Below are 26,434 nucleotides of genomic sequence, written 5' to 3'. Positions count from 1 at the left end.
ATTTTAAAAATTACATTTCTAGTAACAAATTGAAAGTCTAACAGATAACATTTCCCACTTGCTAATTCCAATCTCTTCATGTTTCATATCAATATTCAGCACTTTATCTTGGTTCCTTCTTTCCAGTAACAGAGAAACATAATACAAATCTGTAATTCTACTAACCAACCGCCTAATACACTGAAGAGTCAAACCACGTTTACCTCAAATTCCTTTGGAACTCTAACAGCTGTATGGAAAGCAGACGGACGGAGCACAGGTAACCAGTGAGGTGGGGCCAGATGCTGCTCTTAGGTGGGGGAGGAAACGGCAGCCCACTCCAGTGCTCTTGCCTGGAGAATCCCAGGGGTGGGGGAGCCTGGTGGGCTGCCGTCTCTGGGGTCACACAGAGTCGGACACGACTGAAGCGACTTAGCAGCAGCAGCAGTTCTTAGGAAAGGGTTCTACTTTGCTGTTTATTCTACATGTTTTGCACCCAAAATAGCTATAAAAATGAGTATTAAAAATAAGTGCCAAAAAACGGTGAAACTCTTGGAAAATAACTTCTAAATTTTTCATAACTTGGAAGAAAACTGTAATGGCTCCCTCAGTCACGAGGCTGTTGCAGCCCTCCTCATGGAGTCTCCCTCTTGGGGGGAGCGAGGGGACAGAGCCGGGCGCCCGCCCAGTCAGGCACGGAGAGGGCCATGCTACACCCCCAGGCTTCTGGCTGCTCATGGTGATTTCACATCAAAGTGACCAGACTCCCAGGCTGACGAATCAGTCCTCTTCGTAGAGTTCAGAAGAACTGGCTTGTAAGGAAAGTTCTAGGAACAGCTCTGTCCCATCTCCTCAGGGGAGGGTTTCTCCAGAACAAGTGTGACTAATCTGAGGCCTCGGTTTAGATCCTGACTGAACTCGAGGGCAGAGATCCTCCCCAGGAGACACTCCCGCCCGTCTTGGGCTCGCTGTGGTGCACTTATCAGTGACTGAGGTCAGTGACAGAAAGGCAGGTGTGCAGACCACAGGGCCACCCTGGCTGGGCCCACATCACCCAAGAATCCCATTCAGTGTCTTCACAGTGTGTACATTGCTAGGTCTTTATTTAAAATTTTATTCTTTAGTTCTGGCACAGTGTGATCTACCTGTCTTTTGTGGTCATCAAAAAATGTAATTAAAAGGCCCAGAATTATTACGGTGCTTTTAAAGCAATGAAACGGCCTGGATGACTCTATGGATGAGAAGTGGAGGCTAAAATAAGGAAAATGGGCTGTAATCTACCCTACTCCATGCTCCACCTTCAAACCTCGTGAGATGGGCACCGTGAGACCGGGGGTGACAGGCGAGGCTGGGGGAGGCTGGACCCCTGCCTGCGCCCCCTGCTGCTACCATATGGCCCTTGTAAGGCACTTGGGACGCAGTCACGTGACTCCTCTGCAGCCAATCTGATCTCCGCTGGTCTCCCAGGCCCACAGTCCATCCTTACTCGCCTTTCCTGGGGAGCTGGCCGCCAAGCACCCTCCCCCTGCCCCGCCTGCCAGTGGCCTGCTCCAGCCTGCCGCGTATCCTCTGCCCTCTTCTGTGGCCCATCCACGGCAGGATCTGCAGACCGAGGACTCCACGGCCTCAGGCACCGTCCTGGCCCTCCGCAGCATCTCTGTGATGCAGGCATCAGGCCACTCTCCATGGTGCCTGAAGCCCTTCAGTCAGTGAACGGCAGCCAGAAGAGGACCAGGGATGAGCCCCCTTTCTTCCCACGCTGCCCTCGCTGAGAACCAGAACAAGACCCTACAAAGACCTGAATCCCCAGGGCCAAATCTAATGCAGTATCATCTAGTGGAGAAAAGCACAGGGACTGAGCTTGGCACCAAATCTGGGACAATCTCAGGAGAGGGGGACAGGAGACAGTGTGACTCACTCAGGCTTCTGGCTGAGAGCAGGCAGATGGAGGCTAAGGCGTGGTTCGAGGTAGGGTCCAGGCTCTGAGGAGAACCAGGCCCAGCGGGCGGTGTCAGCCCGAGAAGGAAGATGCCGAGCACGCGGCAGCCGCCTCCGTGCTGGGAAGACTGTCGTGTGCCAACAGGGCCTGTCCCACCGACCAGGAAAGGGGCAGCGCTCCTCTCCACAGAGAAGGACACTGTCTCGGCATGTGCTTCTCCAGCCTTCTCTTCATGTTCATAGTGGAAGCATCGTCTGAACTCAACAGACGGCCTCCACTCACCCCTGACCCAGTGTAGGCAGTGCCCCACAGCCGTCCACACACCCCCACGAGCCCTGGCTTCCGTCTGACCCGCAGGCACTCCAGCAGTCTGCTTTTCCATCTGGATTTCTTCCTCTCTGATGTTTCCTTCTCTGGAGCTCCCAGGCTCTCTCTTCAGGCCTCCCCTTGAATCCTGAACCCCAATAGGATTTCTATATATGTGGTCTCCTCTCCAGCCACTAGGATTGTCCCTCATACCCTCATCCCATCCCAGGCCTCACACTGCTGATCTACAAATCTGTACCTGGACTTCTCTCCGGGGGGCCAACAGCCCACTAGACCACAGCAATAACGCAGCAACAAAGGACTTTCAGGCTGAGCTATGCGCAGCCATTGTGCAGTGTCCAATGACATGCTTCACTTTCTATTTATCATCTCTTTACAATCTCACTTACAGAAGTCAGACTGAAGTCTTCATGGATACTTCCAAACAAATCAGGAGAAGAAACATCAACGGAGAGACTGAATAGAGAAGTAAGGAAGAGAACAGTTATAGTTAAAGCACTAAAATTAAAAACATTAATATAATGTCAATTATACCTCAGTAAAAAATTCCATAAAACCTATGTAAATTTGACTTTAAAATCTTTTGGTCAAAAATCATATAACTTTCTGCTTTTTAATATTTAATACCTAACAGCTCGAAGTAGAAACTGTGAACTATCTGTTAACATGGGCCATATAAAATGTGTTTGTGGGGTCTTCCCAATAATTTAATTTCTAGGTATAGACTCTCATAATTGAAATGTTTTTGCCCATCACAATCTAAAGGGAATTTGTTCAAGCTCATGTTCACAGTAAATGACTAACAGGAGAGCTGAGTTAGGAAATTAGTTACTAACCCACAAGTGACCAGATACACAGAAATGCAGGGGAGGAGACACCAAAGAGCTACCAGTAAATTTACAAGACACGGCAGGTGACAAGTAACACCTCAGCAGGCTCTCTTTCTTTAAATCTGACCAACTGATTTTAGAATTCATATGGAAGATGAAAAAGATATCAAATAATATTTTAAAATAGAAAAAGCAATAAAAGGATAGCAATCTGAAAGAAGTTAAAATAATGATAATTAAAACAATATAAACTGATAGGAAACATCTGAGTAAATAGAGCAGAAAAAGTTCAGAAATACCTTCACTACTACAATTCAATGACGTGTGGAACAGAAATCGTAACAAAACAAGACTTATTTAATCAAAAATATCAGGAAACTGCTAACAATATAAATTCCTGGTAAATGAATGTGCTAAACATAAAAAATCAAAGACAAACCAGAACTGGATATTTATTAGGCTTCAGAGGAATAAATGTCTTATACAGTGAGAGGCAAAAACCAGACAAATATGAGAAAATCTCCAGCTGTCAGTTAGATTACAGCTTTAATTAAGAGGCATTTATTTCAGTATTATTTGTGTGCAAGCAGAAACCTCAGGTACAGTAAGTCCCATGTGCCAAATATTCAGAAAGACGAAGTTTCAACAACCCCAGGGAGCAGTACGATGACAGAACGATCTCTCGGATCTGGAAATGTCAGGACTTAGGTGTGCGCTCTGGGCTCAGGTAACTAAGCCGGCCGGGACATCACTCCACCCACACACTGCGGGCCTCTAACAGCAGCTGGGACAACGCCCAACACAGAACCACATGGCTGCCAACGACGAGGAGTTGTGCATTTTCCCTCTATTATTACAAACCCTGCTCCTCTGGACAGTTAGGGAGCTAACCACGTACTCAGTTTGCTCAAAGTGCCTCTAGTAAAGCTGAGACAAGTTCAGAAGATGAAGAAACTGTGGGAAGAATAGAGGCCAAATACAGAAACATGGGATTCACATGAGCACGCGCTCTCGTATTGTGAGTCTCAGGATACAAGACCAAACACGGAACGGGAGGCTGTGTTTTCAGTCTGCACAGACGCTCCAGCGAGGCTGATCGCAGCTCTACTTACTGTGCAGTGTCTACATCGGCATCAGGCTTGGTGCTCAACTGTTCCAGACAGTATATAAAAACCTAAGTCAAAAATGGGACATTTCAGTGACAGGAACCCTCAGATGCTCATCTGTCTGGACAGCAAAGATAATTTTCCATAAGTAACCAGAAATACAGTGTATGCCTTGCAAGTGGTATATATGTATATATGCCTTGTTAGGGATAAACTGCACCCCATATACAGGGCGTATCTACACATGCACATTTAAGAGCATAAGCACTGGGAGTACATGTCCCCATATATAATGCTAAGTGATTAAAAAAAACAGCACCTATGTTTTGACCCCACTGTTAAGTTGATGAATATATTTTATTTCCTTCCTCTCACTCATGTGTTCAACTGTGTATATGTGCCCACAAAGCACTGGCCCCAAGGAACTTGGGGCTCTAGATAAAATGTACATCACTGTCATTTAATCTGTGCTCCAGCAGAAACATATATATATATACACAGACATATACAAATATACATGTACAAAGTCCCACGAGAACACAGAACAGGCAGCATAATAACAATGAGTTACTGGGGGAGGTACTGCTAAGCAAGCTGCAACTATTCTTGCCTTGAACTTACCTACCATAAACTATTATGGACTCACACAAAATGCAAAAGGACACATACAATTGTCAGCATCTGCTCTACACTGATTATAAACAGGAGGGAGACCAACGGTCTGCACTGTCTCAAGTCTCCACTGCTTCTACAAAGTACCTGCATGATATTGATGCTCAGTTGGCAAACCTCCTCCTGGGTTTTAGGGTGCTGGAAGACCTGTAAGGAGGAATGAGAATTTTTGTACTTAGCTAAAAAAACCTTTTGTTCATGGAGCTTGATGTAAACAGTGAACATATGGACAAGGGCATCCAGGGTGGGTAACCCGATTCTGAAAGGGGACGCAGACAGAGAGCCGGCCTCAAGCCGAGTGACAGGGCGGCAGTTCTGGTGCTGCAATGACCCAAACCCGTATCCTGGGCGCCCCCTGCCCAGGAGCTGCCCCCCGACACTCACGCTGGCCTCTCCGGGCTTGCACTCCAGGACACCACGCAACGACTGCAGGGACAGCACCACGCAGCGCTCAAACCGGCAGGGCTGCGGAGACAGAGCAGACAGGCCTGGGCACGTGGCCCCGACACCCAGCTTCCAGGTGCGCAGAGAGGACAGGGCCACATGCGGTGTCCCGGCCACCTGGGCCAGCGCAGTCTGCACCGGGTGTTGACAGACAGTGACTCCCAGCAGTGGAGAGGACGTCTAACTCAACTAGAACACAAGTCAGGTAAAGCAAGAACTCTTCTCCAACCTTCTCTTCTGGAAGAGGGCAGGGGCCAGAATGAAGCACAGCCGTGACACATTCGGGGAGAAGCGTGAGCCCCAGGCCTTGCTCATCTCTGGACCCATCAACATGAGGTGCCGGCAACCATGACCGGAGGAGGGCTGGCACCTGCCATTCAGTACCGTCTCTACAGTCACCTTCTGTGTCCATCAAGTCAGAAAATGAAACTTGAAAATATCTCCTTTGAGATGAGTCTGAACAAGCCCCAGCTGCTCCTACGGGTTCCCTCTGTGCGAGTCCACTTCAGGGGACAGCAGCACGCATTCCTGTTACTTGTACATTCTGGAGTGGAATCAAAACTGTCACTTTTTACAAAAAAGGCACAGAAATAAAACAGTAGATGCAATGGAGAGAAGGACGGGGCCCTCAGAGGAAGATAAACGAAGGGATCTGTCGCGGCAGGAGAAGCCCCTGGGACAGCGAGGCCTGAAGGGCAGGGGCATGGACAGAGGCGGGGGGAGGGGGGGGCGGGCGGGGGGGGGGGCGGGGCATGGACAGAGGCGGGGGGGGGGGGGGGGGGGGGGGGGGGGGCAGCAGAGCCTGTGTGGACAGCCCCGTGCAGAACCTGCAGGCAGAACTCTCCTCCACACACGCTTGGGTTATTAACAACGTGGGGGGAAACTGAACAGAAAAAGGAGACATCGTATACAAACCAAAGAAACACAAGTTCATGCTCTCTCACAAGAAGGAATCCAAGCCTAAGAAAAGCTAACGGTACCTCAACTTGATGTCATTTTAATACTGCACTTTGGAGCCACCAGAGGGCACCAGAGAGAACATGCCAAAGTCCAAGTGAAAACAGAAGGTTGGGGGTGGATACAGAATGGAATGCCACCCACACCAAGTATTTAAAGAGTGAAAAGCCTCTTAGATCAGCCTTGATGAACCCGCCTACCTGCCCCAGAAGGCAGGAAGATCTAAGATGTTACCACAATAACACTGGGAGCTCAACCCCAAATTTCAACGGCGGGCAGTTCAATGCTGCTTTCCTGCACTAGGGTCAGGGTTAGGGTCAGAAAGTGAGCAGAGAGCCTCAGGGCCAGAAGGCACGGGATCAGGTGAGTCTACACGGCTGCTACTTCTTTTTTTCTGAAAAGAAAGAAAAGGCACCGCCTCTGCATTGTGTCAGGGAATCACCCGAGTTAGCACATTGTAAGTTGTCATGGTATCATTCCAGTTATTCTGAAAGAAGAAAATTCTCAGAATTATCCAAACTGAAAGAAGGCAGAAAACATTTTCAGCACTTGTAGAAAACAGGATGCTCTCCAGCAAGTGTTTCAGGCACAGGCATGGGGCAAAGCTTGTGTGCATTTTCTTAACTCGATAAGGACTCACAGGGAAAGCAAAACAGCCTCATGTCAAAAAATGGGATCAGTACTACAAAATGCTAAGACAACAAAGTCCTGTGTGTAACAGCCTTTGAAACAACTGACTCTCTGTTCAAACCTGAGAACTCCAGATGTACTACAGGTCAACACTCAGGACTGGACCCTGTATGTGGCCCCGAGCCTGGTTTCATCTTTTATCCCGGGAAGTCTGTGCCCTGGGCTGATAGCCGCCCAGCTCAGGCAGGCTGATGGGGTGAGCACGCTTCTTCAACAACGGTCATGAGACATGCTGGCTGGCGCCAAATCACCATGAGTGGTTTAGATCTCTGGCTTGTGTGTCATGAGACATGAAATCAGCGATTCTACGGTTACAGTTTCTTACCACATTATAGTTTAACTTGACTAGGAACAAGTCTCTACAGTCACCATCTCAGAGGACCTTCCAGGGGATTCGTTGTCTACAAACAACCTCAGACGTGGCCAACTCTGCACACACTGTGGACCCAGGTGTGCACCCACCACACTCACTACACGTGTGTACGAGGGACACTGACCGGCAGAAGGGCCTGAGGCCAATACCTATTTTATGACTAACTTGTTTGATTTCTGTCAGACTTTTCTTTTTTTAAATGAACATAAATCCCTGAAAGCAGATGCTGTGTTTTCTCAAAATGAACATACATCTTTTTCTTTGTACAAGATGATCTGAAACCGGAACCAGGACCCAGGGTCAGGCCGGCACTATCTGCTCTGCCCTGGCTTGTGTCATTCCAGGCAGGTATTCAGAGGGGCTGGTCCAGTGATGTGTCTGTGGCCTGCCAACCAGGCTCGCTGTGATAACTAGGAAGGACAGGAGTATAGGAGGAGCTTTGATAACAGTAAGGCTTCATGTAAATGTAGGGTACTTTTATTACAGTGGTAATAAACTAAAATCCTCTGTATATGTGTAAAGCTTTGTGGGTTACAGCGTTTTTCTATAGCATCTTGTTTAATTCTAACCAACAATACAGTGAACAAACGTTCTCCTGCTTCTTTAACTAGAGGCGGAGAGGTTAAGTAGCTTCGGAAGATGCACCATACTGAGACAGCAAGGAGAGCCAGGTCAGATGCTGAAGCCATGCAGCGCCGCCTCCTCACCATGCCCGACACAAGCACAGCGGCCAGCCAGACACACGCTGTGGGTGAAATATTTTAGCTTCCAGGAACCACAATATGGAAAGTGAAAGAAATTTTAATTTATAACATGCAATATATCAAAGTATTATTTCAACATGTAGGCAACATAAAAAGTTGAGTTATTTTTCTTTTGAGTTGCAGAGTCTGAAGCTATGTGCCAAGTGGCTGCATGCAGTTTGAATGGTACACGGTCGTTCCATACCTCCTCCTTCTAAATATTTAGTTATAGGAGAGTTTGTATTTAAACACAAATATATGAAAAATAAACCAAATAAAACAAAAATTTTTTAAAATCCTTTAAAATATAATTGTAACAGAGTTATTAAAAATAAATTTCCTAATTTCAGCCTGATTTAATTTACAAAAATTCAGAAGCATGTGGTATTCCACACACACACTTGCATATCTTTGTATTAACTTAAAAGAGAATTTTGAAAAGAAGGAAAGAATTTCAGCTTGTCAAAAATTCCTCAACTGTCAGAGAAAGACTGTGGACAAGCACACACAAAAATTCAAGGGCGTGAAGAAGCGTTACAGGGGACGGCTCCCCTCAACAAGGGCAGCCCACCACCCTGTTAGTGCGGGCGAGGCAGACCACTTTATTCTAGTGCCCCTGTCCCCTGAGGCAAGACAAGCGCCTGGACAAGCAGTGTGCTCGGCTCAAAAACTGGATTTTCCCCACATCTGTTGCAGATAGTGGTGGGCATGTGGATAAATTCTGGCCAATTAGATGTGAACAGAGCTGTCAGTTGTGGCTTCTGGGAAAATGCTGGACTTCCCTGTGGACAGGAATAAGGCCTAATGTGATGGCTGGAATTGCAGTTGCCACCCTGTGACCATGAGGTATCCTGAGAAAGAAGCCACACTAAGGATCACAAAGCAGAGGTCAGAGGAGCCCTGGACCCTGCCTGCATTGCATGCTGCAGCTGCCACACCAGTCCCAACCTCTTCAGTGCGAGAGAAAAAGGACATGCCCCCTTGTTTAAGCCACTGCATGTTTAACCTTGCCTAAAACCCACCTGAGAAACGCTGGGCTGGAAGAAGCACAAGCTGGAATCAAGACTACTGGGAGAAATATCAACAACCTCAGATATGCAGATAACACCATCCTTGTGGCAGAAAGTGAAGAGGAGCTAAAGAGCCTCTTGATGAAAGTGAAAGAGGAGAGTGAAAAAGTTGGCTTAAAGCTCAACATTCAGAAAACTAAGATCATGGCATCTGGTCCCATCACTTCATGGGAAGTAGATGGGGAAACAATGGAAACAGTGTCAGACTTTATTTTTGGGGGCTCCAAAATTCACTGCAGATGGTGACTGCAGCCATGAAATTAAAAGACACTTACTCCTTGGAAGGAAAGTTATGACCAACCTAGATAGCGTATTGAAAAGCAGAGACATTACTTTGCCAACAAAGGTCCGTCTAGTCAAGGCTATGGTTTTTCCTGTGGTCATGTATAGATGTGAGAGTTGGACTGTGAAGAAAGCTGACCGCCAAAGAATTGATGCTTTTGAACCGTGGTGTTGGAGAAGACTCTTGAGAGTCCCTTGGACTGCAAGGAGATCCAACCAGTCCATCCTAAAGCAGATCAGTCCTGGGTGTTCTTTGGAAGGACTGATGCTAAAGCTGAAACTCCAATACTTTGGCCACCTCACGCGAAGAGTTGGCTCATTGGAAAAGACCCTGATGCTGGGAGGGACTGGGGGCAGGAGGAGAAAGGGACGACAGAGGATGAGCTGGCTGGATGGCATCACCGACATGATGGACATGAGTTGGAGTGAACTCCGGGAGTTGATGATGGACAGGGAGGCCTGGCGTGCTGCAATTCATGGGGTCACAAAGAGTGGGACACAACTGAGCGACTGAACTGAACTGAAAACCCACCTATAGGGCTGTTGTGGGATCCATGAGACAGACTTGAAGACACACAACTCACGAACCCTGACCTTAATTTCAAGGGGACTCTGAAAAACCTCAAAGTCCCCTCTGAAAAGATGACAGTGCTAGAGTGAGAGACTATGTTTTAACCGCCCACCCAACTCTGTGTGTATCTGGAGAAATTCTCATTGTCCTCTGTTTTGCCTTAGGGTATAGCAACAACATTTTGTTTTTTTCTATCCTGTTGTTCTGAAAAATTCAAGTTGTTGGGAAGCTTAGAATTACATTAAAAAATGTTAACACAAACAAACAGGAGTTACAGGATGAAGCATGATCACTCTAAAGGTGGTCCACTGTTTTACTAATTTTTAAGCATATGTGGTTAGTGTTAACCAAAAATGACTATGAGAAGGAAAACTTTAAGAAGTTTGCTTTTCCATTTCCAGAAAATTTTTAGGGTTGCAGCAGTGCACTCACTCATTATCATCATAATAAATCAATTATTCTGAATGTAACAGACACTAATGTCTAGAGGAATTTAAACTTACTAGAGACGTCAGGCCTTCGCTGTCGACAACCCAATCTTCCTTTTCAGCCAATCTCTTTATGTCTGCAGTGAACACAAGTACACAAGCACATCTTACTATGGTTATTTCACTCAACTTCAGAGACATAAAAATCCATAAAGGTTATGGTTTTTAATTTTTTTATATAAGTTCACAAAAAATTAGTGAAAACAGGGATAGGCTTCCTTGGCTCAGACAGTAAAGACTTCCCCTGCCAATGCAGGAGAAGTGGGTTCAATCCCTGAGTTGGGAAGGATCCCCTGGAGAAGGAAATGGCTACCTACTCTAGCGTTCATGCCTGGAAAATTCCATAGTCAGAGGAGCCTGGTGGGCTACAGCTCATGGGGTCACGAAGAATCGGACACGACTGAATGACTAACACACACCTAATTCTGGATGACTCAAGGATTTAAATGTGTGTTACTCAGTGGATTTTTCTAATAAAACATTAATGTAAATAAAACTGCCTACTATGCAGCCCAATATGAAGAATGCCAGGCCAGGTTCACTGACAACTTCACACTTACTCAGCACTCCTGGTAATATTCAACAGGTACAGTATAAGACACAAGGCACTTCCCCCGAGATTTCTAACAACCAGTGTGGACTCTCTCTGTCCTGCACGTTACCAACAACAAAAGCGCGATGCCCACGGCGGGAGGAACAGACCTGGGCACACTTAAGGGCGCAGCTCCTCACCAGGGGCAGGAGCCAGTTTTACGCAGACATGGCCGGCCTACGACAAAGTCCCAAGGAAGACACTAGCGGCCTGCGCCGTTCCTAACAACATTCTCAACTGTTTCTGAAACACGTCACACCCAAAAGGCTGCTCCGTAAAGATAATCTTTCTTGTCTATGACTATATGCAAAAACCCTGAAAACTCTAAAAGTATTAAGAAAATGAGCATCGCCTGTAGCTTCTGCTGCTAAGAGAAACTTAAGTCTTTCTTCTGACTTAATGCTGATGTTTCTAAATCAAAAATTTTAAATATACATGTATATTCTCCAAATTAAGTTCATACTTTATACACATTTTATAGTCTACTTTTTCCATTTGACATTTTCCATAAGGATGGTCTTATATCCTTAAGTGTTTTTCAAGAGTATCCATTTAATTTCTGCATGGCCCGGCATCTCAAAGTAAACAGGATTTGAAAGAAAAAAAAAACAAAAACTACATTGAACAGCGACAGATAATCTGAAATATTCAGATTTCTATAAGAGCATCTTTCTTGTTTTTGAGGATTTGGACACTGGACAGAGAGGCGTGTGTGGATAATGTTGTTGAACCAACGTCATCAGGTTCTCCGCAGACCTTCGGCTGTGTGTTGCAGTGTGACCAGCACACAGCGCACGCGGAGATCCAGGACGAGGTCCTGGATGGTCTGCAGCAAGTCGTTAGGGATCTCAAGGGCGGCCAGCGACTCATACGTCAGCCTGTGGAACAAACACAGTGAGACGAAGGTGAGCACAGGGGCCTGGAGTGGACCCTAGCATCGTTCTGGCGTCCCACCACGCTCCACGGCGGCACTGACAGGCTACCACTGTATGCTGAAAACAGGATTGTACAATCCATGACAGGGATTGTAACGCCACAGTAACACTGGTTAAACAGTGACAGAGGTGACACTCTCATCAGACCCAAGCATCAGGAAGGCTTAGGAGCTGAGTTATTAGATGACACACAGCAAACAGCGGACACAAAAGACAGAGCAAAACTTTTGCTGAGTGTGTCTTTTTTTCCCCTAAAAAGACAAAAATGTTTGCCCCTTCTCTGGAGAATGCACCCACGTTTACCTGAGGGTCTGGATGACGTGAGCCAGCCACGGTCCAGAGAGCTCAGCCTTCCCTTCCCAGCCTCCGAGCTGTCGCCCGCTGCCCTCTGCCGCGCCGAGTGGGAGTAGGGCCCCACGGACCAGCTTCACCAGACACTGCATGACTTCCTGGATCATTTTCTACATGTTAACGAACAAGCAGAACTGCATTAAAAGGCATCAAACTTGACTGAATCAAGTGGGGGAGTCAGCCTGCACAAGACGAATGTCTTGAATGTATATCAGGCCTTCCAGTCACTTTGTTTGAGAACGCCCTACCCCAAGAAAGAGTCTACATACTTATCCTTAACTTACCTTAAAATCATTTTGTCTTTGCCTTACATTCTTTGATCTCTCAATGTGGCCTGACTTCTCAGCAGTCTGAAAAATGAAAATAAAAAAACAAAAAACCTATTAGTTGTCTCTAGAAATAGTTCATAAAAATAAGACATGCTTAGCTGTTGTATGTAAAGAGAGCGTGAAATATGGTTATAACGTGATTAAAAGGAACGTATAAGTAGTAGTCTAAGTCTCTGATTAAGGGATGACTAATTAGAAAACCCTCATTATTCCAACAAGAAGCTATTTATCTTCTAAAAGCTTTAAGTACAATTCCCATAAATAAACCTAAGTATGAAGCTGAAGCTATCCTTTCTGTAGGTGAATGTCACATGCCGTTCTCGTCTACAACTTTCTACGGTTAAACCTACAGGCATGCAGCCCACAATGCTGCTCCAGCACCACTTCCCGGGAGTGGGTGTAGAGACGAGAGCAGGAGCAGCTCTGGGGGGGTCCACCGCCCGCCTCCCTCAGTGTGTGTGTGTGCTCAGTCGTGTCCGACTCTTTGTGACCCCATGGACTGTAGCCCACCAGGCTCCTCTGTCCATGGGATCCTCCAGGCAAGAACATTGGAGTGGGTTGCCATGCCCTCCTCCAGGGGATCTTCCTGACCCAGGGGTTGAACTTGCGTCTCTGGTATCTCCTGCATTGGCAGGCGGGTTCTTTACGAATGCACCACTTGGGAAACCCTGTCCCCACACTCCCCCCAACAGTATTCGCGACTGTGAGAGTTAAGAGTGAATGGTGGTATTTTATTTTTTAAAAATTACGCATCAGCACTCTTCTTCCAGGGATTTTAGTCCAGTTTGGAGGGAATGTATTCTAGAACTGACTGCAGAGTCATGTTTTCCTCTGATTTCTCTTTCTCCTTAGAGCAATGTGTAGAAGACCACTTTACACTGATTAAGAGAGAAATCTGTTCAACTGGATTTCAGTTAACTTTTTATTATCAAATTTTCTTACAACCAAATATTATTCTATAGAATGTCCTAGCAGGACAAACTTAGGACACTTTCCGAAGGAACAAGTCATCATGAAATGACATAAAAAAACTCACCACCATAACCTTAAAAGGTAAAACACTGGTGTATTTAGGTGGAGAACTTTAAGTTAGGAATAACTGCATTATAAATGACTGTGATACTGACACCAAGGTAATTTTAAAATACTTCAGGTAATGTCATTTTTTTAGGTATAAGCTAGAGAAACTGTGGAGAGTCATCTACATGATCAACACTTTTGACCTGAAGGAGGAAGACAAGGATAAGGATGCTGGTGTTTTCACCAAGAGTCAGACACCCTGACGGACAAGGCAGGCACACACAGACACACACCCCTCTCTGGCAGTAACTCACACTTCTTGTGCAACTTTTAATGTTTTTTTCTTTGTAGTGATGCTTTTTTGAAAGAATGAAAAATCACGATAATAATTCAACAAGCGAATTCCTAAGTCTCTTGGCCAACAACACTCAAAATTCTTTGTACACCAAGATTTACAGAAACTGATGCTTTTCTCCCTTTATTTTTAAGACACTTGAGAAGCAACTGAAGTGATGCAGAGCTGTGGTGAGATGTGACCAGAGGAGCTCATGGTGGAGTGACCATCTGGAAGGACAAGAGGCCCAGGGCGAGGTGTCCCCGTCCCCGGGGCTCCTACTGAGGCTTCATCATGCAGACGCACCTGACGAGACCCCTGGCGACTGAACGCAGCCTCCAGCCCTTCTCTCTGGGGTGGCACTGAAAGTTCCTACCCTCTAAACCCACGGCTGGTCCTCTGGACAACGAGCCTGGCCTCAGCGGGGAGATGAGACACTCACTAACATGCCTGCACTGTGACTTAGGAAGTCACAATATCAGAAGTGAAGATCAAGTACATACTTCTCATTATAAGTCACAAGATCACAGCTCCAAATTCACATTTCCAGCCCAAATCTTTCCTCGCAGAAAGATCTGCTTTCCAAATCTGAATTTCAGATTGCCTTCTTGGTGTCTGCAGAAGGCCTGAGCAGAACAGTGAAAGAGTGGCTTTCTGGGTCTGGAGTCTGCTGGCCTGCAGCTGGGAACCACAGGGTCTCCAGCACGCCAACTGCGGACCTCGGGGCTATTAACTCCACAGTCCTGGGAGACAGTTCCTTGGAACAAATCCATTCTCTCTCTATATATGCTGCTGAAAACAGAGCCAACATCCTAGCAGCTGTTTTTCTGAGCCCTGACCACGCTGTGGCGGTGGCGAGGGACTCTGAAAGAAGGCGTAATTTGTCTCCGTGAAGGGTTGTGCCCATATAAAACTAAGTATCCTGACTGCCAGATGGTGTTTTTCTTATATCTGCCATAGCACTAAATGCTTGTCCAATGGGAAGATTACTTCAAAGTCCTTTGTCCTGTGAAATAGCTCTGAATCAACGGAAAGAGTAAAAATCAACTGTTAAAAACATCATACTAAAATTAAGGCTAAACTTTTCCACAATAGTTTTGCCCACCAAACAGGTGCTAGTGCATGCATGAAGACGCCGACTGGACAGAATAACCATTTAGACTCCGAGGGCGTCTCCAATCACGTAAAGAAGTGAGCAGGTGGAGTGAGTGGGTGGGGGAACCAGTTATAAGGCCTTCCTCTTCCAATTGTTAAAAAAATTTGTTACTTATTGTTTTTATTTGATAAAGAGTTGAATATCTCCAACATGCTGAATTATGTGCAGTTTGCCCTGCTTTTAAAAAGAAAATTTTGAAACAGGAAGAACATTTTAATTTACATACTTACTATGAGTTACATAATTTTTTAAAATGCTGATTCCTAATATTTAAAAATCTGGATACTTTAAAAGTTTTCACCTGAAAATACACTACATTTAAAATGTATCTAAAGGTGAGATCTTACCCTACTACTAACCATTTCACTAGCTAAAACCCTTAACTCTTTCCTGCACACACAGACCAAAACTCCTTTGTGGTGAGACCAACGGTCAGACTGCACTGTTTTGATTCACGTATGTTACTTCTCATGGCCGTGACTAGTCTGAAGAACTATTTGTTAAACTGTTGGAAACTCCATCTAAATCTTTTAACGGATGAACTCTAAATAAAACAAAAACAGTTTTACAACAAGAAAAGAAATTCAAGTAAGTTGCGACTAAATATTTCAGAGCTTTCTTGTATGAAATTAAATACCAAAAACCCTGGAATTCTTCCCAACGTTAATTTAAGTCTCTGGTTTCCACTCATGACGTGACAGTTCCCTCTCCTAACTCCTCCATTCCTCCCACTGTCCTCTGGGGTCTTACTAGCTTTCCAGTAGAGGGTAACTTAATTTAAAAACACACCCAAATCTGTGGAGTAAATTACACTTAACTAATATTACTATAAACTTTTAAGAGAAGTTTATGACTATTAATAGGTAGAAACTCCAGAGGCAAATCCACTCATACAACTAATTACAAGTGATTTCTTTTTTTCAGGGCTAATATTATTCCTGAGCTCATTTAGTTTTCATCTGCAATTAAATACTTCATCTAGACATTTACCACAACTAGGTATAACTTGTAAGGCAGGAAAATATAGTCCCTTTTCACTACATTATTCCAGATCAAAAACTCTAAAAAGACTCAAGATGAGATAACTACTGTCCATGCAGAGGGGGAGAGCACCTCCAGAAACTGATACAACTGGAAGGAAAAACACTCTGCTGGAAAAAAACAACAATGAGTTTCAGCCAGTTTCCAGGGCGCCGCTCCCTTAGGTATGTGAGCCCCTGCCTCAGCGTCGCCCTGCACATCTCTGGTCAACACCACTGCCTCACTTCTTACAGCTATGAGACACCTACTGTGTGCCAGGCCAACGACACTTCAAATACTGGAAAGAATACTTTCTCCAAATAGTAAGAGCAACATCTTATTTATCTGCCAGATACTGTCATAAGCATTTCACATACCGTTAGCTGCCACATCACAGCTAGTCAGCGACACACACTGGGTGTTCAAACGCTGACACTCGGCACAAGAAGCTATGAACACACCTGTCCAGGCACTGGTGTGGAGGCACCTCCTCTTTCCAGTCTCAAGAGGGACCTGCTCTGGTGGGGCAGGTAAGAGGGTGAGGGTACGACATGGCAGTGGGGGCGCTGCCTCCCACAGAGGCTGCTACCCTCACAGCCATGATGAATGAAGACATGGGCTGGTGGGGCCCGTGTGCAGTGGAGCGCTGACAAAACCTGCTTCAGGACATCTGAAAGCATGCTCCTCCTTGGGCAGCAACAAGCAGGTCTGCATTTGTGAAGGCCAAACTCTGTACATGCTGTATGGGAGACTGACCTCTGCACAATTAACTTTCAACAGAGCTTTTTTATAACCACTAACAAAAGGCTCAGTCTACACCCTGGGACCTGGGGGTCGGTCACAGGTGGACAGGAAGGGGGACAGCAGAGCCGCTTCTTTACGTCCCTAACTTTTGTGCTACCAACTATGATCAGGACACTGAGCACATGTGCAGCTTCTGAGAATGTAAAGGCTTAAGCAACTTCTCAGGTGGATCACACAGGGGCCAGAAAACAGGATCTTTATGTTCTGTCCAACCGGGAAATTCCTTCTCACTTCAGACCCGGTGCAAGATGCGAGCATTTTCTCCTTGTTTTGTCATTTGCTTCCTGTTAACTGCACAACAGTCTCACCCACAACACGGCCTGACTGGCACTGTCCTCACGCCAGAGTCTTGTTCTCTGGGTGGCCGCCTCCCCAAACCCTCACCCACCTCCTGGGAGACACTCACTACTCTCTCTCTACAGTCGAGGGCCTGAGGCCAGAACAGGGAGGGCACTTGATCAAGGCCACACAGCTATTAGTGTTAGGGCTGAATAGAATTTTCAACTAATCTTAAAATATCTGACAATAGAGGCTCTGGGCTTCTGAGGTTTTAAAAAAGTCACTTCAAAATCTAAAATGATTAAAACTAGAAACTCACAATGACTGAGCTACATCTATAGTCAAATCTGTACACATACCTCGCTGAAAAGGCTTCCATTAACATATGAAATCCAGAGTTTCCAGAAGTTGGGCAGCTGACTTAAAACAAGCTTGGTCAATTTTTCAACAAATGCCACCCGATGGGGAGTTTTGCATCTCCACGCTAAAGGGGAAAAGAAGGTAACAGTATTAATATACTTTTGAATCAAGAGTGAAAATCTCTTTGAACAACTGCTGAACCCACAACTAACTTCACAGCAGGGCAGTGGTGCAGTCAGGAGCCCAGGGAGCCTCACAGCCGGGCAGTGGGGAGGGCAGGGGCCCAGGGAGCCTCACAGCAGGGCAGTGGGGAGGGCAGGGGCCCAGGGAGCCTCACAGCTGGGCAGTGGTTAGGGCAGGGGTCCAGGAGCCCAGGGAGCCCCACAGCTGGGCAGTGGGGAGGGCAGGGATCCAGGAGCCCAGGGAGCCTCACAGCTGGGCAGTGGGGAGGGCAGGGGCCCAGCAGCCCCACAGGCAGGAAAGGAGCAGTCCTCCTGACCAGCCCAGTCCTTTCAGCAGGGGCTCCAGAAGGAAGGCTACTGCTCCAGCAAATTAACCACAAGCCTTACAAGAAACACACTTATTTGCAAGTAACTGATAAAGTCTCACACTCTTTAAAGGGAGACAACAAAACCCAGACACTTAACTCTGAACATTCCCAGTGTCTGAGAAACAAAAACATGACTAGCCAGGATGAAAGGCAGGGGAAAGAGAATCAGAACGAGAAAACTGGGAGAAAACTAGTTAAGAGTAAATGACAGAGATGGAATTAACCCACAAGGACAATGTTCAAGTAAAGGAAAACACGAAAATGACGAGGAAAGAAAGGGAAGAAATTCAAAAGAACTAAATGGAACTTCTAGAGATGAAAAAACAATGTGAAATGTTTAGGTTAGCCACTGAAGATAAAACATCAGAGAAGCTGAAGGCAGAGTAATCAACTCTATAATGAAGCAGAGTGGAAAGACGGGTGAGGATCAGACCTCTGCAGTCTATGGATAACCCACTGGCTCAACAGACATGCCACTGGGGTCCAGAAAAGGAAGCAGAAAGTCTGACAAAGTGATTGCCCAGAATCTCCCAAATTTGATGAAAACTTTCAGAATGTGATAAAGTAGATGCAAGAAGCTTGACAAAACCCAGGCAAGATAAATCTGAACTACTCAACATGGATCATGGCAAACTAAGATCATGGCATCTGGTCCCATCACTTCATGGCAAATAGATGGGGAAACAATGGAAACAGTGTCAGACTTTATTTTGGGGGGATCCAAAATCACTGCAGATGGTGATTGCAGCCATGAAATTAAAAGGAGGCTTGGTCCTTGGAAGAAAAGCTATGACCAACCTAGACAGCATATTAAAAAGCAGAGACATTGCTTCACTGAAAAAGGTCCATCTAGTCAAAGCTATGGTTTTTCCAGTAGTCATATACAGATGTGAGATTTGGACTATAAAGAAAGCTGAGCACCGAAGAATTGATGCTTTTGAACTGTGATGTTGAAGAAGACTCTTGAGAGTCCCCTGGACTGCAAGGAGATCCAACCAGTCCATCCTAAAGGAAATCAGTCCTGAATATTCACTGGAAGGACTGATGCTGAAGCTGAAACTCCAATACTTTGGTCAGATGTGAAGAACTGACTCATTGGAAAAGACCCTGCCTGATGCTGGGAAAGACTGAAGGCCGGAGAACAGGACGAGAGAGAATGAGATGATTGGATGGCATCACCAACTTGATGGACGTGAGTTTGAGCAAGCTCCAGGAGTTGGTGATGGAAGGGGAAGCCTGGTGCGCTGCAGTCCATGGGGTCACAAAGAGTTGTTCACGACTGAGTGACTGAACTGAACTGAATTGACTCGAGATGGAGATATAATTCAGTCAGCCTCAAGTGTCACTTCTGAGTTAAGCCTGTTAGAGGGTCGGCTGGAGGCAGGGCAGCACAGAGCAGCAGGGAGAGGTGCACACAGGGTTCACAGACACCGCACCGCCCTTGTCAGGGAAGGAGGTGTGCTCTGATGCTCAGCAGTCTGACTGTGGATCAGACCCTGGTGGCCTCTGCTCACAGGGCTACATGCTCCACACTGGACAGAAGCAAGCAGCCCCGTTCTTCCCGATATTTACTCCAGTGTCTGGTGGGAGCAGGGTAGGAAGGGGGAACACTGACAGTTATAGAGACAGCCTTTCATTTAGCACAAAAGAATCATCTGATTTTAAGTTGTGCTTACGATGGACACTCATTCATATTATTAATAAGTCTCTACTCTAATACTTGAAAGAATAATATGAAATACTTTGAAATAACCTTCAGAGGTATTTGAAATTAATAAGACATGTTTCTATTACCTCATTTGCATTCCTTATATTGATTATTGAGGTTGTAAGTCACCAGTGACTGACAGCATCAACCTTTACATGAGTGTACTGTGACCACGTGTTTTATATCTCACATATGAAAACAAACAACAGATAAATGTCAACCTCAGGAATAAATGTAACAATTACAATCTGAGATGCCTTACTTACCCCAGGAAAGACGATTACCAATTTATGATTAATATTAAATGAGCAACTCTTTTTCAAACCAAATTTTAAAATTCGGTAAAGAATTGTCTACTATTTTTCTGTACTGCCTACAGAAATCAACTTTTGTTGCAACATTCATCCTGAAGAAGTTCTCAGAGAATTTTTTCTGTGGCATATTTTGAAAAATTCAACCACAGAAACGTGAGTAACACTGACCTATGCCCAATGGTTTCTTAAAAAATCAAATGGCATTTCTTTAACGTGCAATGTAAAATACACTGTGATTTGCTAAGTTTAATTTCTGGGCTGTTACTTAACAAGTAGAAAGCATGATGGCTGGTAACAGCAGCAGGAACACAAGTAATTATGGAATTTTCCAGGAGAAAAACGGCAGCTACACAAACACAAATCTGAAAGAAGCGGAGGGAGACACGCACCGTCATCCCGACCAGGCTGGAAGCTGCTGCCCCTCTTCAGCGACGCCGTCTGCCCGAGGTGACTGGGCGCGGAGGCGCGCACCTCTGCGTCGAGGTCCAGCGAGGTGCTGTGAAGGCCTGGGGGCCCTGAAAAGAGAGGCGGTGTTTCCTTGGACTCCTGGAAATTACTAGGTAATTAAATGGACTGAAATTTAGACCTTGCTCTAAATTTCCATCTTTTAAATAAGGCATCAACTGAAGTAGAACTAGAAATATTTTGTCTAAATAACTTTTAAAAGTCACTCCCACCATACAGATTTGGAGGATTAAATCTGTTACTCTGGCTTAGTACAGACACAAAACTTAGGTATCATTTTAGAATTAATGTCTGGAAAACAGAGGCGGGGGATCATAAACATAAAAACCAGGATGAAAACTCATTTTTTGAAAAGCAGCTTGGCTGGGAAAGGAAGGCACAGGGTCTAGTGAGCAGACTTGCAGCAGAAAGCTCTGCTTGCTCCCGTTAAGCCTCTGAATCCACGATTCTGTTTCTGGGCTGTGGGACCTGGCTTCCCATTTCTCTTCCCGCTGCCAGCTGCCCGGCCTGGGTCCTTCCCAGCCCACACTGTGAACATCCCAGAAGCTGACGTGTCACTGACAGGGCCGCAAGTGAATGCTACACTGTTTCAACAGTAAATCAGATGTTCAAATGCCAGTGTACTTATCACTAGTCTCCATTTTAATTTGGAAGCTAATTTTGTCTTTTCAAATTAGATTAAGAGACAAATGCACAATCGTGTAAAACACTGCTGAGCTGCATCTAGTACGAAAAGGGCTTAAATAAACTTGCACTGCTGACCCGCAACAGCAGCAATTCTAACGGGACGCACCGTGAATCAGATTCACAGCACCCTGAACATCATCTCGATACCTCCTCCTGAAGAAGGACAAAAGCGAAAGGACGACCAGGCCCCACTGCAGTCACACCTGGCACTGTTCTCCGATCCCTCTCTCCTGGATCTACTTTCTTCTGTATATCCTCTATGGCTTACAAATCTCAAAGAGAGCGAATAAAATCCTACTACAAGAGTCTGGAAGCACGGCCTCTTCTAAAGCCACTGAAGCAAGGGCGAGCAAGGAGGGCACAGCCACGCAGGACTCGGGTTGGGGGAAACACGACCAGCACTGCCCACTGGGACTTGCCTTTTCTCTTTAAATCAACACCGTGATCAACAATGTGAAAAACATTCAGGAGAGAAACTGTTTTTTTAAATCTCCAAAAAATAAACTTTAGAAACTTCCTAATATATATCCTCATTATAACAACTTTAAAATAAAACTTACGGCCTAGAGGAGCTATCCACGTTGAAGGCCAGGAAGGGCCGTGGTGAGGAGATACCCCTTGTCCAAGGTAAGGAGCAGTGGCTGTGCCTTGCTGGAGCAGCCATGAAGATACCCCATGCCCAAGGTAAGAGAAACCCAAGTAAGATGGTAGGTGTTGCAAGAGGGCATCAGAGGGCAGACACACTGAAACCATACTCAAGGAAAACTAGTCAATCTAATCACACTAGGACCACAGCCTTGTCTAACTCAATGAAAGTAAGCCATGCCCGTGCGGCAACCCAAGACGGGCGGGTCATGGTGGAGAGATCTGACAGAATGTGGTCCACTGGAGAAGGGAATGGCAAACCACTTCAGTATTCTTGCCTTGAGAACCCCATGAACCCCATGTATGAAAAGGCAAAATGACAGGATACTGAAAGAGGAACTCCCCAGGTCAGTAGGGGTCCAATATGCTACTGGAGATCAGTGGAGAAATAACTCCAGAAAGAATGAAGGGATGGAGCCAAAGCAAAAACAATACCCAGCTGTGGATGTGACTGGTGATAGAAGCAAGGTTCGATGCTGTAAAGAGCAATATTGCATAGGAACCTGGAATGTCAGGTCCATGAATCAAGGCAAATTCGAAGTGGTCAAACAAGAGATGGCAAGAGTGAATGTCGACATTCTAGGAATCAGCGAACTAAAATGGACTGGAATGGGTGAAATTAACTCAGATGACCATTATATCTACTACTGCAGGCAGGAACCCCTCAGAAGAAATGGAGTAGCCATCATGGTCAACAAAAGAGTCCAAAATGCAGTACTTGGATGCAATCTCAAAAACAACAGAATGAGCTCTGCTCGTTTCCAAGGCAAACCATTCAATATCACAGTAATCCAAGTCTATGCCCCAACCAGTAACACTGAAGAAGCTGAAGTTGAACGGTTCTATGAAGACCTACAAAACCTTTTAGAACTAACACCCAAAAAAGATGTCCTTTTCATTATAGGGGACTGGAATGCAAAAGTAGGAAGTCAAGAAGTAACAAGGAGTAAGAGGCAAATTTGGCCTTGGAATATGGAATGAAGCAGGGCAAAGACTAATATAGAGTTTTGCCAAGAAAATGCACTGGTCATAGCAAACACTCTCTTCCAACAACACAAGAGAAGACTCTATACATGGACATCACCAGATAGTCAACACCGAAATCAGACTGATTATATTCTTTGCATCCAAAGATGGAGAAGCTCTATACAGTCAACAAAAACAAGACCAGGAGTCTTACAAATAGCTGTGAAAAGAAGAGAAGCAAAAAGCAAAGGAGAAAAGGAAAGATATAAGCATCTGAATGCAGAGTTCCAAAGAATAGCAAGAAAAGAAAGCCTTCCTCAGTGATCCATGCAAAGAAATAGAGGAAAACAACAGAATGGGAAAGACTAGAGATCTCTTCAAGAAAATTAGAGATACCAAGGGAACATTTCATGCAAAGATGGGCTCGATAAAGGACAGAAATGGTATGGACCTAACAGAAGCAGGAGATATTAGCAAGAGGTGGCAAGAATACACAGAAGAACTGTACAAAAAAGAGCTTCACGACCCAGATAATCACGATGGTGTGATCACTGACCTAGAGCCAGACATCCTGGAATGTGAAGTCAAGTGGGCCTTAGAAAGCATCACTACGAACAAAGCTAGTGGAGGTGATGGAATTCCAGTTGAGTTATTTCAAATCCTGAAAGATGATGCTGTGAAAGTGCTGCACTCAATATGCCAGCAAATTTGGAAAACTCAGCAGTGGCCACAGGACTGGAAAAGGTCAGTTTTCATTCCAATCCCAAAGAAAGGCAATGCCAAAGAATGCTCAAACTACTGCACAATTGCACTCATCTCACACGCTAGTAAAGTCATGCTAAAAATTCTCCAAGCCAGGCTTCAGCAATACTTGAACTGTGAACTTCCTGATGTTCAACAGGTTTTAGAAAAGGCAGAGGAAACAGAGATCAAATTGCCAACATCCGCTGGATCATGGAAAAAGCAAGAGAGTTCCAGAAAAACATCTATTTCTGCTTTATTGACTATGCCAAAGCCTTTGACTGTGTGGATCACAATAAACTGTGGAAAATTCTGCAAGAGATGGGAATACCAGACCACCTGACCTGCCTCTTGAGAAATCTGTATGCAGGTCAGGAAGCAACAGTTAGAACTGGACATGGAACAACAGACTGGTTCCAAATAGGAAAAGGAGTTCGTCAAGGCTGTATATTATCACCCTGCTTATTTAACTTATATGCAGAGTACATCATGAGAAACGCTGGACTGGAAGAAACACAAGCTGAAATCAAAATTGCCGGGAGAAATATCAACAACCTCAGATATGCAGATGACACCACCCTTATGGCAGAAAGTGAAGAGGAACTCAAAAGCCTCTTGATGAAAGTGAAAGTGGAGAGTGAAAAAGTTGGCTTAAAGCTCAACATTCAGAAAACGAAGATCATGGCATCCGGTCCCATCACTTCATGGGAAATAGATGGGGAAACAGTGGAAACAGTGACAGACTTTATTTTTCTGGGCTCCAAAATCACTACAGATGGTGACTGCAGCCATGAAATTGAAAGACGCTTACTCCTTGGAAGGAAAGTTATGACCAACCTGGATAGCATATTCAAAAGCAAAGACATTACTTTGCCAACAAAGGTCTGTCTAGTCAAGGCTATGGTTTTTCCTGTGGTCATGTATGGATGTGAGAGGTGGACTGTGAAGAAGGCTGAGCACAGAAGAATTGATGCTTTTGAACTGTGGTGTTGGAGAAGACCCTTGAGAGTCCCTTGGACTGCAAGGAGATCCAACCAGTCCATTCTGAAGGAGATCAGCCCTGGGATTTCTTTGGAGGGAATGATGCTGAAGCTGAAACTCCAGTACTTTGGCCACCTCATGCAAAGAGTTGACTCATTAGAAAAGACTCTGATGCTGGGAGGGATTGGGAGCAGGAGGAGAAGGGGACGACAGAGGATAAGATGGCTGGATGGCATCACTGACTCGATGGACGTGAGTCTGAGTGAACTCTGGGAGTTGGTGATGGACAGGGAGGCCTGGCGTGCTGCGATTCATGGGGTTGCGAAGAGTTGGACATGACTGAGCGACTGAACTGAACTGAAAATAAAACTTATTTTATTAACGCATCTAATATACGTATAACAAGACGTTTACTGTCTTTTTAAGCACAGAGCTGTTTTTGTAGTTTTGCAGAAGACTTGAGGAATCTGTACCAAGTCTCCTAGTGGAGGCTACACCTAACCAGCTGCCCAGGAGCCACTTGAACCTACGTTATGGAAACACTAGAATTAAATTTAGTAACCCCACTGATTGTCTACATAAAGGTCCCAGCTGTATTTTTTAAATATCAAGAAAAAAAAGTTTAGTTATACTGCATCCATTCACAAAACTGCACATAAATTTGAAATATAATTTATGCATGTATTTTGGTGAGCTTCAGTTGAAAAATACAGCCTTTTTATATTTTAAGACAATTGGATAAACAAATATTTTTATTTCAGCAAATAATTAGCTTAATAATCTGGTCAATGTCTGAAATATTTAAAAGAGGAGAGAGTTAGCACAGCCTCTATGCTTAATCCCCTGAGAAGGAAATGGCAACCCACTCCAGTACTCTTGACTGGAAAATCCCATGGACAGAGAAGCCTGGTAGACTACAGTCCATGGGATCGCAAAGAGTCCGACACAACTGAGCAATTGCTTGCTTGCCTGCCTATGCTTACTATTTTCCCTTTATAACAGATCCATACTGTGATGGTTCAGATCAAACCTTTCCCGTGTGACGTATCAGTCTACATTTCCAAAGAGAACCCGAGCCACCCAGAAGAGTCTTTCCTCCTGCCATGTGACTGTGCACAAGAAGCTCCTGCTTCTACCTACTCTGGAAGCGCTGCTCTGCCTCTGCCCCACCACGTCGCTGGGAAGTCCTAAGGCCGCAGCAGACTGATGCTCCCTGGAGTTACTAGATAAGAGTCAGCATGTATTTTAAGACTTAAACTTGTTTTCAGAACAATGGAAAAAATGCCTTTGAAGGCTACCTTTAAAAATCCTGTTTGAGAATGTCGGTAGGGGGTTAAACCAAAGGCTTTTCCTGACAGGAAACCTGAAGATTTAGTCTCATTTTGGCCCTATTTCATAGGAATTTTAAGAGACAAATGACACTTCTCATAAGGTGGTAAAAGTTTTGGAAGAGAAGCCGAACAGTTAACTACCTCAGGCTGGAAGAAAACAGATTCGTCCACAGGCATTTACGCTTTAAAGATGAATTCTTTAATGCCGATCTTTATTCCTGCTCTTTCCCCATCTTTGTCTCCCCTTAGAAAAGCCAAAAGATAGCATGTGGGCTACAGAGGCAGGCCACGAGGAGCAGCAACGCGCTCCCGGGTGCCCGGCTGGCCGTGTGAGGGGCCGCGGTCACCGCCTGTCTGAGTCCTGGTACGTACCATCAGGCACCACTCACCAGGCT

The 26,434-nt window shown here is 45.3% G+C and overlaps 1 protein-coding gene across 10 annotated transcripts in view; it reads right to left on the bottom strand.

The window, feature by feature from the left end:
• The window catches only part of EXOC2 (exocyst complex component 2), a 122,966-nt gene that overhangs the window by 38,427 nt on the left and 58,105 nt on the right, over positions 1-26,434 (bottom strand). For 9 of the 10 annotated variants that reach the window (XR_814965.4, XR_003032016.2, XM_059880305.1 and 6 more), the window contains 10 exons: positions 20,613-20,738; positions 17,651-17,775; positions 12,634-12,699; positions 12,302-12,459; positions 11,820-11,941; positions 10,487-10,548; positions 5,238-5,318; positions 4,941-5,000; positions 4,188-4,249; positions 2,635-2,701 (listed from right to left, as the gene is read on the bottom strand). Coding sequence is in view for 8 of the 10 variants with exons in the window: in XM_059880305.1 (XP_059736288.1) it covers positions 2,635-2,701; positions 4,188-4,249; positions 4,941-5,000; positions 5,238-5,318; positions 10,487-10,548; positions 11,820-11,941; positions 12,302-12,459; positions 12,634-12,699; positions 17,651-17,775; positions 20,613-20,738 (929 nt within the window). In the remaining 2 variants the exon portion in view is untranslated. The remainder of the gene's footprint in view (positions 1-2,634; positions 2,702-4,187; positions 4,250-4,940; positions 5,001-5,237; positions 5,319-10,486; positions 10,549-11,819; positions 11,942-12,301; positions 12,460-12,633; positions 12,700-17,650; positions 17,776-20,612; positions 20,739-26,434) is intronic. The other variant, XM_010818594.4, reaches the window with a different exon arrangement.

This window comes from Bos taurus, chromosome 23, assembly GCF_002263795.3.
Source record: "Bos taurus isolate L1 Dominette 01449 registration number 42190680 breed Hereford chromosome 23, ARS-UCD2.0, whole genome shotgun sequence".
NCBI classification, from domain to species: domain Eukaryota; kingdom Metazoa; phylum Chordata; class Mammalia; order Artiodactyla; family Bovidae; genus Bos; species Bos taurus.
The sequence above is the reverse complement of the archived record's forward strand: the minus strand, read 5'-3'. Positions and strand labels throughout refer to the sequence as shown.